This window comes from Cyprinus carpio, chromosome B3 (genome assembly GCF_018340385.1).
Source record: "Cyprinus carpio isolate SPL01 chromosome B3, ASM1834038v1, whole genome shotgun sequence".
Taxonomy (NCBI): Eukaryota; Metazoa; Chordata; class Actinopteri; order Cypriniformes; family Cyprinidae; genus Cyprinus; species Cyprinus carpio.
Window position 1 is genome coordinate 28,836,330 of NC_056599.1, and position 16,943 is coordinate 28,853,272.

The 16,943-nt window shown below is 36.2% G+C and overlaps 1 protein-coding gene across 3 annotated transcripts; it reads right to left on the reverse strand.

Moving 5' to 3' along the window:
* Positions 1 to 3,841: 3,841 nt before the first annotated feature.
* tom1 (target of myb1 membrane trafficking protein) lies at positions 3,842 to 16,706 on the reverse strand. Of its 3 annotated transcripts, XM_019069751.2 has the most exons (16): positions 16,557 to 16,706; positions 14,767 to 14,851; positions 13,246 to 13,324; positions 12,998 to 13,147; positions 12,728 to 12,862; positions 12,388 to 12,492; positions 11,275 to 11,391; positions 11,004 to 11,137; positions 9,484 to 9,523; positions 9,268 to 9,391; positions 9,109 to 9,160; positions 8,043 to 8,109; positions 7,767 to 7,835; positions 7,253 to 7,312; positions 5,990 to 6,020; positions 3,842 to 4,618 (listed from the first exon to the last, which is right to left on the reverse strand). In XM_019069751.2, the coding sequence occupies exons 1-16, from the start codon at positions 16,606 to 16,608 to the stop codon at positions 4,524 to 4,526; spliced, it is 1,395 nt and encodes a 464-aa protein (XP_018925296.2). In that variant the 5' UTR covers positions 16,609 to 16,706; the 3' UTR covers positions 3,842 to 4,523. The 3 variants fall into 3 exon arrangements, with proteins under 3 accessions (XP_018925296.2, XP_042576554.1, XP_042576556.1); XM_042720620.1 differs by lacking the exon at positions 7,767 to 7,835; XM_042720622.1 differs by lacking the exon at positions 14,767 to 14,851 and having other exon boundaries at positions 16,557 to 16,683.
* Between the last annotated feature and the right edge of the window lie 237 nt (positions 16,707 to 16,943).

The following is a 16,943-nucleotide window of genomic DNA, read 5'->3' on the forward strand; positions in this document are numbered from 1 at the left end:
TGAGAGAAATAGGCCTTTTTGTGTACATAGAAAAGCGTCTTAGATCTTTGAGTTCAGCTCATGAAAAATGGGCTATTAAAATAAATCACTATCAACAAAAATAGATGGAATAAAGTAAGTTTAGAAATATAACTTTTTTAATGGAGTATGAAATATTAAATGATTGCAATTAAATGATTGCAAAAAAAAAAAAACGACTTTTATTCGTTTATAAAGCTGATTCATTTAACTTTGCAAACGACTACTTATAACCTGATTGAATCATTTGCTGGTCTGTATAACGCTGAGGAACAAAACACTTGTTCAGAAACTCAGCAGTTCTGCTGTTTGTTCTATTTTCTTTCTGACATAGCAAAACGGAATTCTGTAAGTTGTTGTTTACTGTAAATTTCTAGATTCCAAGATTGTTAGTGAAAGTTTGGAAACTTTTGAATTTGTGAATAAAAACAGGATGCAATGATGTGGAATTTTTTGATTTTTTGTTTTTTGGTTTCATGGCATCTAAAAATATTTGGGAAAAGGCCATGTTTACCACTGTGTGGCATCCCCTCTTCTTTTTCTAACAGTCTGCGAATGTCTGGGGGACTGAGGAGACAAGTTGCTCAAGGTTAGGAATAGGAATGTTGTCCCATTCTTGTCTAATACAGGCTTCTAGTTGCTCAACTGTCTTAGGTCTTCTTTGTCACATCTTCCTCTTTATGATGCACCAAATGTTTTCTATGGGTGAAAGATCTGGACTGCAGGCTGGCCATTTCAGTACCCGGATCCTTCTTCTACGCAGCCATGATGTTGTAATTGATGCAGTATGTGGTCTGGCATTGTCATGATGGAAAATGCAGGGTCTTCCCTGAAAGAGACGATGTCTGGATGGGAGCATATGTTGTTCTAGAACTTGGATATACCTTTCAGCATTGATGGTGCCTTTCCAGATGTGTAAGCTGCTCATGTCACACACACTCATGCAACTCCATACCATCAGAGATGCAGGCTTCTGAACTGAGTGCTAATAACAACTTGGGTTGTCCTTGTCCTCTTTAGTCCGGATGACATGGCGTCCCAGTTTTCCAAAAAGAACTTCTAATTTTGATTCGTCTGACCACAGAACAGTTTTCACTTTGCCACAGTCCATTTTAAATGAGCCTTGGCCCAGAGAAAACGCCTGCGCTTCTGGATCATGTTTAGATATGGCTTCTTTTTTTGACCTGTAGAGTTTTTTAGCCGGCAACGGCGAATGGCACGGTGGATTGTGTTCACCGACAAGAGTGCTGGAAGTATTCCTGAGCCCATGTTGTGATTTCCATTACAGTAGCATTCCTGTATGTGATGCAGTGCCATCTAAGGGCCCGAAGATCACAGGCATCCAGTATGGTTTTCTGGCCTTGACCTTTACACACAGAGATTGCAGATATCCGAGAAAAAAAAAAAAAAAAAAAAAACAGGACTTGTTTGTGTGATAAGCTAAGTCCTATATCATTAGCATAGATATGTTATAAAAACAGAATTGTTTTTATTTAAAATCATTCTGATGACATTTCTTCCCCACTATGTGTAATGACAGTAAGACGAGAGAGAGCGCTCAAAACTCATCATATGATTACATAATTTAGTGGAACATAAAGAAATGAGGTGTGAACATTTAAGAATTTATCATTATCTTTCTAAATGTGCGCTCTTTGGGGCTAAAGGCTTAATGGAGCTGAAGTAGCCATGTGATAACAAACCAATCAGTGCAGACACGATTCAATACGTGTGTCCTTCTTCTGTGTGAAATAATCATAAATACCAGTTTATGCTGTTTGATTGTGGCCTTGATGGTCGTAGTTTTAAACTGTAGCCTCACATGGCCCGTTTAGATCTTGAGTGCAGGGTTGCCAGGTTTTCACAACAAAACCCGTCCAATTGCTACTCAAAACAGGACTTGTTTGTGTGATAAGCTAAGTCCTATATCATTAGCATAGACTAGCCCCTGATTAAATTTGCATTTTAGGGGCTAAGTATCACATTCTTGTGGTCGCTTAAACCAGCGGACATGAAAAACAACCCCAAGTAGCCCAATTCCATGGGGAAACTACAGACTTGGCAACACTGCTTGCATGCGCTGTGGAAATGCAGCTAATATTTTCTGGCATATAACAAACAAATCAAACAAACGTAAGCGGGCAAAGGCGGGGGCCCCTACAAGGCAGGGCCCATGGGCTGTAGCCCACTCCCCAATGGTAAGTCCAGCCATTGTAGTGGGTCTCATTAGCAGCAAAGATGAGACAAACTACTGGAGCGAGGTGAGCCGTCTGGCCTGGTGGTGCAGTGACAACAATCTCTCTCTGAATGTGGAGAAGATTAAGGAGATTGTTGTTGATTTCAGGAGAGTGCACACTCAACATGTTCCTCTGACCATCAACGGTGCGACTGTGGAGAGAGTGAGCAGCACCAAGTTCCTGGGTGTGCACATCACAGAGGAACTCTCCTGGACTGACAACACCACAGCACTGGCCCAGAAATCACAGCAGCGTCTCTACTTCCTCCGCAAACTGAGAAGAGCCAGAGCCCCGGCCCCCATCATGTGCACCTTCTACAGAGGCACCATCGAGAGCATCCTGACTAGCTGCATCACTGTGTGGTATGTTGCCGGCAATGTAGCCTGCCGCAAGTCACTTCAGTGCATAGTGAGAGCAGCTGAGAAGATCATTGGTGTCTCTCTCCCCTCCCTCCAGGACATTTATGGAACCTATCTCATCCGCAAAATCCTCTGCATCGCAAGTGATCCCACCCACCCGTCACACAGTTTCTTCAGTCTGCTGCCATCAGGGAGGAGACTGCAGAGTCTCCAGGCCAGAACCAGCAGACTAAAGGACAGCTTTATTCATCAGGAAGCTGAACTCCCTCCTGACCTTGCCCACCCCTCCCCTCTTTTGCCCCAGGCACCAGTGAACTGTGAACAAAAGCTTTTTGCCACTTTAATCAGACTGAATAAGCTCTTTTGCACTACAATTATTTTATCTGCACTGTTTGTTTACTACACTGGTTTGCACTCTATCTGCCATATGCCTTGTGCTGGTTTATTTAACTTTATTTAAATTTTTATTTTTTTTACATGCCCTTATTTGTATAGCTGTTTTTTATATTTAATCTGTATTTATCTGTATTTTATGCTCTACTGTTAGTGTTATCTGTATACACCAAGGGTCTGAGAGTAACGCAATTTCAATTCTCTGTATGTATGTGCTGTACATGTGGAAGAATTGACAATAAAGCAGACTTGACTTGCCTTGACTTATATGAAGACTTTGGGAACCATACAAGGCAAGGAATGAGCACCCCCTGTTGGCCAGAATAAAAATGGCTCCAGCAGCAAGCTAGTTGTTCACAATGGCCTACCAAGCCACCAGAATGTGCAACAAGCTTCAAAAAGAAAATAGTGTCAAATTCGTAAGGTGGCATTACACCTGGACGTTTGCACCCATTCAAGCCAGGGAATGATGGCTGGACCAAAACTAGTTGCAACACCCAACTACATTTTCACAAATGGTCTCCCATCAGTGTACGGACCAGGCTCTAGCCTGCTTAGCTTGAGTGAGGAACCAGACTCTGCCTACTGCATGCAACAGCTGCATTTGTATTCAGTGCCTTAACAGTAAAAATAACAGTAGATTGAGTTTAGGTCACAAGTTTATCATGAAACATAAAAGCTGTCATGAATCATCCAGGTAATAATGACACAGTATTAAGAGTCAAGCCTATGTTCTGTTTTGAACAGATTCATTTTCATATTTGGTCTTTGTGGACTGTATTTAAACATCATAAAGTAGTGCAGTGCTAAGTAAAAAAATAAATTAAAAAAAAATATTTTCAAACAAATTTTATTGAATATATTTTAACATAACCTCAACATAAACTGTATAAGGTTGTACATATTACACTCATACTAGAAACATACAGTAGTCTGCAGACAAACGACTTTCATTGTAATTTTCAAGTTTATTTATTTTTACACACATTTCAAAGTTGTTTTGTGCCTTTTTCATTCTTTCTTTTTTCCTTATTTTTTTTTTATTTCCACTTTACAGTTCTGAAAAAAAGAACTGGTGAGAAAGAAACATAAACCCACAAAATGTATCTCTGTAAAATCCACTTCTTTCCTTCAAAACAGCCTAATAAAATATATTTAGTGCATATACATACAATGGCTTTAACCTCAACAATCCTCAACAATCAAGATCTTAAATAGCCTTTCTCCATTAAAAGATGAAAGAAAATTACCGCTACAATAGACTGTACTAAAGAAATTAATATCTGGTTATAAAAATATTTCATAAGGTTACACATCTGCAAAAACAAAATTAGTGTAATATGAAACATCTCCAAAACCCACACCTAATTTTTAGACTAATAAAGTTTGATAAAGACAATACATGGTTAGAAATCAACCAAAAATACTATAAATAAAGTGAAAAGTGAGCACATGGTTAATCAACTGAAATACAAATGTTGGACGTTATGAACAGGGTTTTGTAGAGAAAATCAAACTACAGTTGTGAACGGCCAGGATCGTGCTGTGATGCTTTTACTGAAGGAAGACGCTCCGCTGCTTTCGCCCTTTCCGCTAAGAACTTATCAAACTCTGAGGGTGAGACAGAAATGAGACACTGAAATTAGTCTGCAGTTGTAAGAAATGTGGTTTGATTTAATAAAATATTGCTGAATATTAGACATACTGCAAAAAATAGCATATGAAATAGCCTAAGAAATGTTTTAGAATGTGCTACAAGAACCCCAATCAGTTCCTCAATAGATGGCCTACGGAAAACAAATGTTTTAGTCACTGTAAGCATGTTAGCATGAAACCACTTAAAATTCTAAAGCGCCAGTAGCGTCTACACTGGACACAAGCAGCAAAAGCAAATAGAACATCAAGTCGCAGACAGTAAAACTGATGCCCCGTTCTGTTTCTGACAAACTTTCAAATGCATTTGTGAAAGGACCGAGCAATTTGTCTGACAACGTAAAGCCAAGTGCCGTTTATGCACGCAGACTGAGCTGGGTAGATTACCTACAAATTGTAATCCGTTACTGATTCCAAAGTTCATGACAAAAATAGTAATTAGTGATGTAATCCATTACATTACACATTTTAGGAAATGAAATCAGACTACTTTTCGATTACTTTTGAAACAATTCTTTTATCACATTGATTTAAATAGGATAAACTTGTACCATATTGATATAAAAATACAAAGAGTAAGAAAATCTATTCCATTCATTGAGATTAACAAGAAATACATTAAACATTACATTTCAGCAAGGTTTCCCAACCTGGAGTTCATTAATGAACTGAAAGGAGTTTGTGAGTTTAGTCAAAAGTTAATAATTAAAGCATAAAAAAGGTCAAATTATTTTTTAATTACTTAAATTAAAAATAATAGAAAAAAAGCTAATAAAAATGTTAACTTTTATGTCATGACAACAATTAGTCGCTAGCTCCCCCTTGTCTATGTATTGAAAGAATTTAGCCCAATAATGAAAATAAATTTAGGAACCCTCATTTTGGAAAGCACCTGCAAGTGTGAAAAATATAGGTTCCTTTTAAAGACCACAAAAAAGGTTTACAAGAGGGTACAGCGAATGTAAAGAAACCACAGGCTGAGTAACAACGTGGAAGATTACATGTTGATCACAAAGGTGACTATGTAAGGACAGAAATGAGCTACACAGACTGATACTCTTACAACAGGAAGACTGGATAATACAGAAGACTGACAGAATGTGATTAGATTCTCTAAAAAGCATAAATGTTGGCCACTATCTTATATGCAGAAGAAAAAATGAGCATGCAAATATAATTTTGGCATATGGCACAGAAGGACTGAAGCTTTTTCCACATTTTTGTTGTCAATTAAAATCTACCTCAGATTAAATATGGCAAAATGTATTAAAAGGTGCTAAAAGTACTAGCTGAAAGCATTATCATAATAGCCATATTAAGAAGGGTTACCTTCACTAGTCACTCCTTCAGAATCATCTTCCTGTCACAAAATATCAAACACAAAAATACACTTATGAAATACAATAAACAATAATCAATGTTTTAAGATGACATGAAATCCAAATGTACTCACTTATATTGAATAATGTCTTATTCTTCATAAAAGGTCACCATTGTGTAAGTTTCAGTAAACTCGATGTAAAGCGTCGAAAATACATTTTGGTCCAAAAATAACAAAAATGATGACTTTATTCATCATTGTCTTCTCTTCCGGGTCTGTTGTGAGTGTGACTGCTGTGACTGTTGACGTATGACGCTGCTGACGTGTTTTCTGGCGTGCCCAATAACAAAGAAAACACGTCAGCAGAGTCATACGTCAGCAGCACCACTGAACACGCTCACAACAAACCCGGAAGAGAAGACAATGCTGAATAAAGTCGTCATTTTTGGACCAAAATGTATTTTCGATGCTTCTATAAATTCCAACAGACCCTCTGATGTCACATGGACTACTTTGATGATGTTTTTATTACCTTTCTGGACGTGGACAGTATACCGTACATACATTTTCAATGAAGGGTCAGAAAGCTCTCGGACTAAATCTAAAATATCTTAAACTGTGTTCCGAAGATGAACGGAGGTCTTACGGGTTTGGAACGACATGACGGTGAGTCATTAATGACATAATTTTCATTTTTGGGTGAACTATCCCTTTAAAAGCGCTCTTTTATTTCCTTCTTGGACAACCAACCAATCACAGTCTTCAAAAGCCTCCTCACTAAGATAAAAGTTTTTGTCTTTTCTTCGCTCAGAGTTGCTCTCAGATTGGTCCTGAATCACTTTTAAGCTAAGACTCCTTGTAAGAAAATTTTAAGCTAAATTAGGAGCTCTCTGAGTGGATTCTTAGAATCTTTAAGAATATGGGCCCAGAACTGTAGTTCCCTTTCAGGGGAACTTCGAACTGCGTACTCTAGGGGTCACTATGGGGAATGCCTCATCGTGACCTGTGTCTGAAGCACACATTGAAAAACACCAACACACATTGGCCGGCGACACCAAATGACATAAATAATGTTGTGTTTATGGTGTAAATATGAGATAGGTGAAGGTGTGATTATATTATTAGTATTCGCTGGGTGTTTTGTTTGAAGCATACAGTGTTTAGGAGTGCATGTTTCTCGCCAGAGGCTTTGCTCTGATACCAAAACGGTTATATTCCTCACAATTTCAATCCTTAGCACCCAGTTAGAGATCTAAAAGTGTGTCACTTACATCATCTACGTCCAGCCATTGTTCAATGTCATCCATCACTTCACTCTGACTGACAGGAATCTGACAGCAGGAGAAAAAAAAAAAAAATCGATACTTCATGTTAGCATAATAAAGCGATATAATCTGTTGCAAACCACACCCATCTCAAATAAGCTTCCTGCTTCTCAGTGCTTTAGAGTGTAAAGGAAGAATCAATATGCTTCAGTCCTGAGGATGGAAAGTAAGTTGTTTTGAAATTTGGCAACACCATAAATAAGGCACTGAGGAGCTATGGATTGCTCAGCATCCAGGCCTGAAACACAGAATGAGCTAAACACCAAAATTCCCACAGAACCTTCAGCAAATAAAGATAATGAAGCTCCTCAAACCATGCAGGCCACTCAGGAGCAAGACAGCAGACACTTATTCACCAAATGAGAAAAAAACTTTGACATGCTAAAAGAAAAACGCTCCCAGCTTGACCAATAGGACGTCACACTGGAGGCCGACTGTTTTATCAGCCAATCAGACCCACCATTCCCTTTTCAAGCATCCAGTGAAACTGAGGCGAGCTGCCGAGGGAGGTGGAGTCTAGGCTTGCATCCTTAACACAGACATACAGTACAACTGTTTTAAATCATGGACATGTATCGTTGCATCCAATGGCAGGTAAAAACAACACAGAAACATCTTGAATGGTGTTACATTCACTACTGAATGCTGCGGTCGTAATACAAAGAGATGCTAATTGAACGCTCTATTTCCAACATGATATCCTTTCTGCAGGACTAAATAATTCAGAGACACTTACCACCCCAGTGTCCTGTCGCTCTCTTTGAGTGGCTGCAAGTCCCTCTGGACCTGCAGAGCATTCCGGACTGGTAATAAATCACAAAAAATATGTCATGTTAAGATCAAGTATTACACTTTGGTGTTGATGTACCTCAACATTTAGGCTTTGAACACAATCATGCTTTAAAAAATAAAGGTTCTATTGGCATTTGTGGTTCCATGAAGAACCTTTAACATCAATGGAACCTTTCCACGGCACAAAAGTTTCTGTATAGTGAAAAAAAGTTCTTCAGATTCTTCACATTAGAAAAAATATTTGTTTTAAAGAACTGAAAAATTCTTTGAGGAACCAAAAATGGTACTATGGAATCAATCTGAAAACCCCCTTTTGAAACCTTTATTTTATATTTTTAAGAGTGAATACCTGAAATCATGCAAAATAAGCAAAATGAAATTCAAATTTGAGGACCAACCAAGATGTAGATGAGTTTGTTTCTGAATCAGAACAGATTTGGAGAAATGTATCATTACATCTCTTGCTCACCAATGGATCCTCTGCAGTGAATGGGTGCCGTCAGAATGAGAGTCCAAACAGCTGATAAAAACATCACAATGGTACACAATCCACACAACTGCAGTCCATCAAATGTTTGTAAGAAACAAATCAATCAAGACTTTCTTAACTTACAATATGAGCCCTCTGATCACAATATTGTTTTTTTTTTTTCTTTTTCAGTGAATAAGTCATCTTGTCTGAATCACAAGTGAAATATGTACAGATCAAGCACTGTTAGAAAACTGTGAAAAAGTTCTAAATATGCTTTACAATTCACAAGACATCAACTGATGGACTGGAGTCATGTTGATTATTGTTGTTTTTATCAGCTGTTTGGACTCTTATTCTGACGGCACCCATTCATTCACTGCAGAGGATCCACTGGTGAGCAAGTACGGCACCCATTCATTCACTGCAGAGGATCCACTGGTGAGCAAGTGATGTACAGGTTATAAATTCTTACCTTTTTTGTGATGAGCTGCTTTTACTTAGTTTTAAATTCTTGAGTGGACTTTTCCTTAAATTTTACCTTTTTTGTGATGAGCTGCTTTTACTTAGTTTTAATTCATCAGCTTTTGTGCCTGTAGCAAATCACGCAACAAATAATTCATTAATAACTTTGAAGATTAATATTAGAATAAAATGTGAGTGTAAATGATTCAGAAATATAAGCAAAAGCGGAACTTACTCAGTCCTGCCATCTGATTGGATAGTGTGGTGACTGCCGATTGGCTGATTGCACTATGAGCACCATTGGCTGCATTTGATTGGTTTGAAGTTCCCAAATCAATAAGATTTGTGTTAGCTGGATTCTGAAATACAACAATGAATTATGAATGAATCAAATAAAGAATCAACACATAGTCATTATAGTGCATTTCATATCAAATTTATGAATTCTTACAGATTGTGCACTGCTCTGTCTATTGAGATGTCTTTCAAATCTAAAAAAAAAAAAAAAAAAAAAAAAAAAAAGAGAGAGAGAAGTTAGGTAACACTGATGAGATGTGTTATTAAATTAACTAACTTGAAGTGAGATATCACATCTAAATGCTGTGACATCATTTCAGGGTTTCACATCATTCAGTGAATTAACTTTCATGACTTCTCCAGTTGTTCATACTAACTTTATAAGTTTTTTTACACACCCACAAAGAGCATTTTTAGCGTTATAAAAACATTTGTATTGGATGTATTTATATTTATATGCCCATGAATGTTTAGGATTTTATTTATTTCCATAACCTTCCCATGTCCCATGATTTTGTTGTCCACAGGGTGGCAGTACACTGAATACATTGCAGAAAAAGAGAGCATCTACGGTTAGGATACAACTGTCTCGGTAATCAGGGAAATGTAGTTTTTAAAGGGGTTTGAAATAGCATACTACTATTACTATTTCTGCCATATAAAGAAAAATAAAGTATCACGCTAATTAGTAACTATGACAAATAGCAAACAGATCAAAACAGTATTATTACAATTATGACTTTACAAAAGCACATCGCTAAATAAATGAATAAATATGATAAATAAATCTTAAACAATTTTGAATTTAACATTGTTGCATTTAAAAACTACTTGATATGAATATACAGTAGAGTAATTTCAACTTTTTAAACTTTTCAAATGTTTATGCTTTTTGAAATGTGGCTTTACTACTGCCAAATAGGCATATTATTTTGAATTTTAGGCTTATTTTCATAAAGTATGTGCTTTCTGCATATGTAACTGTTCTAGGTATAACGGTTTAGTTTTAATCTTTTAATTTCCACCCACCCATAACTAAGATGTGTGTTTGTCAACTTTTGGAACATGTAAAATTGTGTGCAAAGCAATTCCGCACACTGTTCAGATCCTGTTATTTAATACATACAAACAGTATTACTTCAATTTAATATGAATATGGCTACATTAAAACTACATTGAAGCTATATAATTGATGAAAATAGTGCTCTGCTCTTGTACAGGTTAAATTCTTAAGGTCTAAATTAGCAGAGCAACCAAGCAACTATTAGTGAAAATAATAACTGCTTTGGTAACCAGCAGGCTAGTTTAGTCTGGATTTTTTAGAGTGTATTATTTTGTGGGTGTTTCGAATGTGCTGAAAAACAGGGACATTTCCAGGAACAGATCAGGTCATGGACAAGACACTAAAAACCAGGACTGTCCCTGGAAAATGGGGATGTCTGTTCACTCCTAATTTGTGTTTATAGCATGTGAGATTCTGTGAGACAAGCAAGGAAAACACATATTGAACTCTATGATGGAACGGTTGTGTATTTGATTTGTAGTATTATAAAGAAATTTTTTACGACACATTTACACCTTGCAGGTCTCCATGTGCACGAAACGAACAATCATAAATGAATTATTCATAGCATGTTCACAAACATCATATCATCAAGGCAGTTTGCCTCTAACCTGTGATACTGTGCAAACGTGGTGTTAATGTCATCATTGGCACAGAGTAGCTGCTCTATAAGCTTCTCATCGCTCAGTCTGGGTATGAGCTCCACCATCCGGCCCTGCATTTCTTTGGTCATGGAGTGGAGCTGCTACTGACCGGCAGAGAGAAGAGAAACAGCAACAATCCTTCACATTTATAGGCCTAAAATCAAGACTGGAGGATGAGTGTGTTCATGCTGAGAAAAGAAAGTAAGGATGTGTATTTGTGGCCGTGTTTGATTGTAACCTGTAGCAGCTCTGTGTCTGACGGCTCAAGACTCGCAGGCTCCATCTGACTCATCATGTCTGACATCACTGATATATTATTATGCACCACCTCCAGTTCAGTCTTCAGTGTTTTCATCTGGAACACAAACACGCTTGAAACCAGCAGTATTCAATAATACAGCCATTTAAAAAAAATCATTTTACATCATTCATTTACCATGGTTAATGCAAAATTTTACATATACTCACATTTTAAGATGTATAACTTAACATTAGTTCATGTACTATGAACAAACATTATTTATATTAAGTTTTTTTTTTGTTAAAAAGTATAGTTAATATTAATCTGAATTGATGTTAATTTTTAAATGTACTATTAATAATTGATATTAATGTTGAAAAAAAAAAAATAGTTAACCGTCACTTTATGGTAATAAATTGAACCTTACTGTAATATGAATTGGTACTAAAAATGTTTAACATTATTTAAGACTCACGCTGTTAGGTGTTAATTTTGTGAGGAGCATCATTACATGAATTATGCTAAATAATAATAAAAAAAAAAAAAAAAAAAAAAATATCACACACATACCTAATATATATATATATATACATTTTATATATATATATTATATATATAATATATATATATAAAATGATATGATGTATATATGTATATATAAAATTATATTTAATATTTATTCAAATGCATTTTATAACAATTCATAACACACACACAAATATTTTTCTTATGATCATTATATCATGTAATATCACGTAAAATTTAAATATGAATTATTAAATACAAATATTAAACTCACTATTTCAAACATATACTACTTAAATAGTACTAATGTACTACTCACACTTTTGGGGGTTAATTGTGCAATGACCATCATGTACCATATGTATACAAATTACTAAATATTAATTATTAAATAATATCTAAATTGAGTCCTGCTGAATGGATACTGTTGTAGTCAGCTTAATCAATTTAGTCCATCCATAACATTTTATTCATTCCTAAAATGTCCCAGCCCCACCCACACTTCAGCCTGAGTCAGTACTGCTCTGTGTGTGTGTGTGTGTGTGTGTGTGTGTGTGTGTGTGTGTGTGTGTGTGTGTGTTTTACCTGTTGAGGTGACAGTGTGATGGGCATCTCTGTATTCTGTGGCTGTGAGGATGTGACGGAGTGACTTTCTGTGTGAGCCATTACTGGAGAGGCTGACTCAATGGTCTGTTGGAGTCAAGCATTAATAAATTAATAAATCTAAATCTGAAATTACGCAAAAGAATGGCACATATTTGCATGTTAGCACTCTACAGAGGATATACTATATGATTTTGAGATGTTTTTATGTTTTTTACTTTTATATAAACACATATAAATCCCAATAAATCTGTATTTGGATTTATAATTGTTTATTAAAAGCTGCTTGTTGTCATGTATTTGAATGTGCAGCGGTTTATACCCTGTTGGGAGTGTGTATAGGGGAACAGCCATTAAGTTCAGTCATGGGAAACTCAACGCCTTTTCTCCTGAGATCCTCATAGATGGTCACGACACCCGTCAAATCTGGAGAACTACGAAAGGCATCAGACCACGCCTAGAGTGAGAGAAAGATAGAATCAGATGCCAGACACACCCAGAGCTCTGTTTGAATACTTCACACTTCACAGCAAAAGAATATTAACCACACAATGACGTTTACTCTGAGAGTTTATAAAGGGTTTGTCTGGACCTGTATCATACTCAAGACTTTGTCCTGAAGAACCACTGGGGCGTTGTTTTTAGGCAGGATCGTCTGGACCAAAACATTCTCCACAAAATCTCTGGTGGACACGTAGATGTGGAATTTGTGTCCGCAGTTCTTCACACAGGCCTCCAACACCTGCAGCAAAACCAGAAGAATGATTCCAAAGACTGTGTGAAATATCATGTGAATTAAGACATTGAGTTGATGGTAATAACATTATGTTTGACACTTACACTCAAAGTCAACATAACCTCTTTGAAATTCCTATTTCCCAGTATCCTCTTCTTTATTGCTCTGACTGCATCTTTAGGTCTGCAAACAGAGCAGTATCATCACAAAAATTATGTAATGTTATATAATGTATGTTATACTATCATCATACGGTTAAATTAAATTATTATATTCAGACACTTAAGCCATTTATTATTATTTTATGTAATTTTATGTTATAAATATATTTATGTCATTAATAGAATGACAACAGTGGCAAAAACTGTTTTATTTGAGCTATACAGCTCAAAATAAAGACAAATTGTATTGTGATACTTTCTGGTTGTGATACATTAGTTATTATGGTAACACTTTATTTTAAGGTGTCCTTGTTACAGTGTAATTATACATTTAAGTACCGAGTAATATTAATTAACTACATGTACTTTATGGTTAGGATTAGGGTTTGGTTTAGGGTTACTTACATGTAATTATGCATAATTTATTGTTATTATAATAGTAAATACATGTAACGTGTAACAAGAACACCTCAAAATAAAGTGTTACCATTATTATTAAGTAGTTTGCTATTTTATATAACACAGGGTTAACCAAACTAAATAATTACATCATTAAAATCACACAAATGTAAAATTAAGATAATTTTACTATAAAAACTTTTAAAACAGAACACCTACTAAAACATGAAATAGATGTTATTTGTTTACCTACTACCTACATGTCATGTGACCATTAACCAACATGACAGAACCATGAACATACACGTGTTGTTAAATTTTATTAAATATTTACTCAAAGGAAGAGTTTACGCAATAGGAATTTATTTACTCAATAGGAATTTGCTTAAAATGTACTCATCCTCAGGTCATCTAAGATGACAAAGTAATCGACACAACTCCAGTCCATCAAGAAATTTCTTGTGAAGTAGAAATCGCCATTTTTGTAAGAAATAAATCCATAATTATCATGTTTTAACTTTTAACCATTGCTCCTGGCCAAAATATGACTCCATAATTCATAATAACATTTACTCTAGTGAAAAAGGTCATCCCTGGTTGTCCTCTCACATTAAAATATACCAACAAATTTGTTTAGACCTTTTTTGGACTGCATTTGCTTGTAAACAGTGATCTGTGCTTATTTCACTCCTGATTTAGACTTTTTTTTATCAGCTGTTTGGACTCTCATACTGACAGCACCCATTCACTGCAGAGGATCCATTGGTGAGGATCCATTGGTGAGCAAGTGATGTAATGATACATTTCTCCAAATCTGTTCTGATAAAAAAAAAAAAAAAAAAAAAAAAAAAAAAAATCTACATCTTGGATGGCCTGATGGATGGGGTGTTTAGGGTTTTTATTTTAGTTTTTATCAGTTCAGCTGACAAAAAAATAAATAAATGTCAGTTTGGGAATCCATGGTCTAATACAATGACGTCCAAATACAACTGAGGAAGAGTTTAAAAATAATTAATTATCATGACCATATAAACAGAAATCTGTTGTATCTGACAACATACACACCCTTCATCTGTTTCATTGACAATGTCACAAATTTCCATGTTGAGGCCCCAGTCTTCAGACGGGAGAGAAGAACTGGTGGCATGTTCTGAGCAAGAGACCAAGAAACAGTCAGACACACAAACACAAAGGCTTCAATCTAAACTGAAAGGATACAACAACATGTTCTGATCACATACTTATCGTCTCTTTTTGTTAAGCACAACTGAACAAAATGCAGAAACTCAGATGAACCCCAAGCGATTATGTAGATGTTTGAAAGCTAGCATTGTTCCCCATCAAAAGAAAAAACAATTAACTTTAAAAGGAACTTACTCTTGCCTTCAAACAACTCATTATACTCTCTCTCTCTCTCTCTCTCACACACACACACACACACACACACATAACAAACATCACTGAACCATCAGTCGACTGGCCTGATATTACACCAGGACATTATTGTCATCTTACTCATCAGCAGCAGTGTGGTTTATGATTCATAACAACACTGGTAGAGTTACAAACACTGATGATATAACAGCTCCTTTTCGTCAAGAAGAAGAGTCCAGACTAACTTTAAAAAGTAATTCACTTGTATTCACACTCACTTTATTCTGGATTAGAGAAATCTCACCCATATGCTGAACTGATCATTTAAACTAGGTTACTGAGTCTAATGTGACTTGTCGTATTGTTTACAGTGCTTAATGTTCTGCATCTAGGCAGGGAAAACAGGCTTTACAACAGTATGAAAGGGCGAGTTCCATCAAAAGCTCTGTCATTACACAGGTATTCATCCCATGCAATGGCACAAACCTGAATACCATCTTTAAAGGGATAGTTCATGCAAAAATTTAAATTCGGTCATTATTTACCCATGCTGTTTTCATCATATACACATATATCCATTCCATACATAATGTTCCAAATGGAACACTACAGGAGATGATGTGAATTAAAATTCTTAAAAATCCTTTTATATTGCACAGAAAAATAGCAGCATAAAGTGAATTGTGAATTCGTGACAGAATGTGAATGCTGGTGTGAACCTTTCCTGTAAGTTCATTTGGGCAATCTGACAATTTTATTCATCTAACGGAGAAATCTGAGCTGAACAAAGCATTGCAAAGATAATTTTGCTGCTAATGCATAATTATCGTGTTTGGCTGGAACAAACAGTTCCTCCCTAACTAATTGCTCTGTGAAGCCCATTTAGATGAGTCTAGCTGCAATGACACTATCAAGAGAAGCAGAAGAGCCTTTGAAATTAATGAAAAGTAGCCCTAATATTGCATTTCTTGTGAAACCAAGAGTAAATTCTGGAATGGGTTACATAAGCGCTTTAATACTCAGATGTAAATAGTTCTTTTCTAAACAACAGCGACGAAGAAAATGGGTCAAAACGTTATTAGGGTATACTGAGACGTGCAACTTCCAACACAAACCCTCTTCGTCCCGCCCTTCCTCGTTACTATTTGCGGAGAGCATTGATTGACACACATTTCCGCCAATCACAAACACAGCGTCGGGGCTTTGAGCCCGCCTTCGACATTGGATTGCACGAATGAAGTGTCAATCCAAATTTAATCGTATCCTTTGCTGTCATCCGTAATTAAACGATGCATACGTGTTAATATGTGTCTTGCAAGTGAACTAGCTACGAATATACGGCGAATATTGTTGAAATATATGTAAATATCAAGCCGTCGAATTGGACACATTAAGGTTAACTACACTCGCTCATCTGTGCGTATGAAGCTCGCTTAAACGTATTGCTTGTGATTTGCGATCTCATCCAGAGTGTCACTTACCTATAAGTTGACCCACGGGTGTAGAAAAAGGGTTTCCTATGAAAAACTCCATCCTCCGAGCGTGTCTGCTGCTCAGTGTTTCGGCTTTGGGCTGATCAGCTGGAGAGCTAAAACAAATTTAACCGATTACATCATCTCTTAAAGTGACAGTAGCACTGGCGGGGATTTCTAAGAATACAGTACACTGTATGCTGCGTACAGTTTTCGCTAGTATGTAAAGTAAAACAGAATGCATTGTGCAACAATAAACGTTTAAAACAGTAGCACGCTACAGTCTTGTCTAGAACAGCAGTGATAAGCTATTTTGCATGTTTAATTCAAGTCGTGGCAACTTTTAACCTATCTTAAATTGAATTTCTGTTCTCTAGCCTAGGCTATATATGTTGC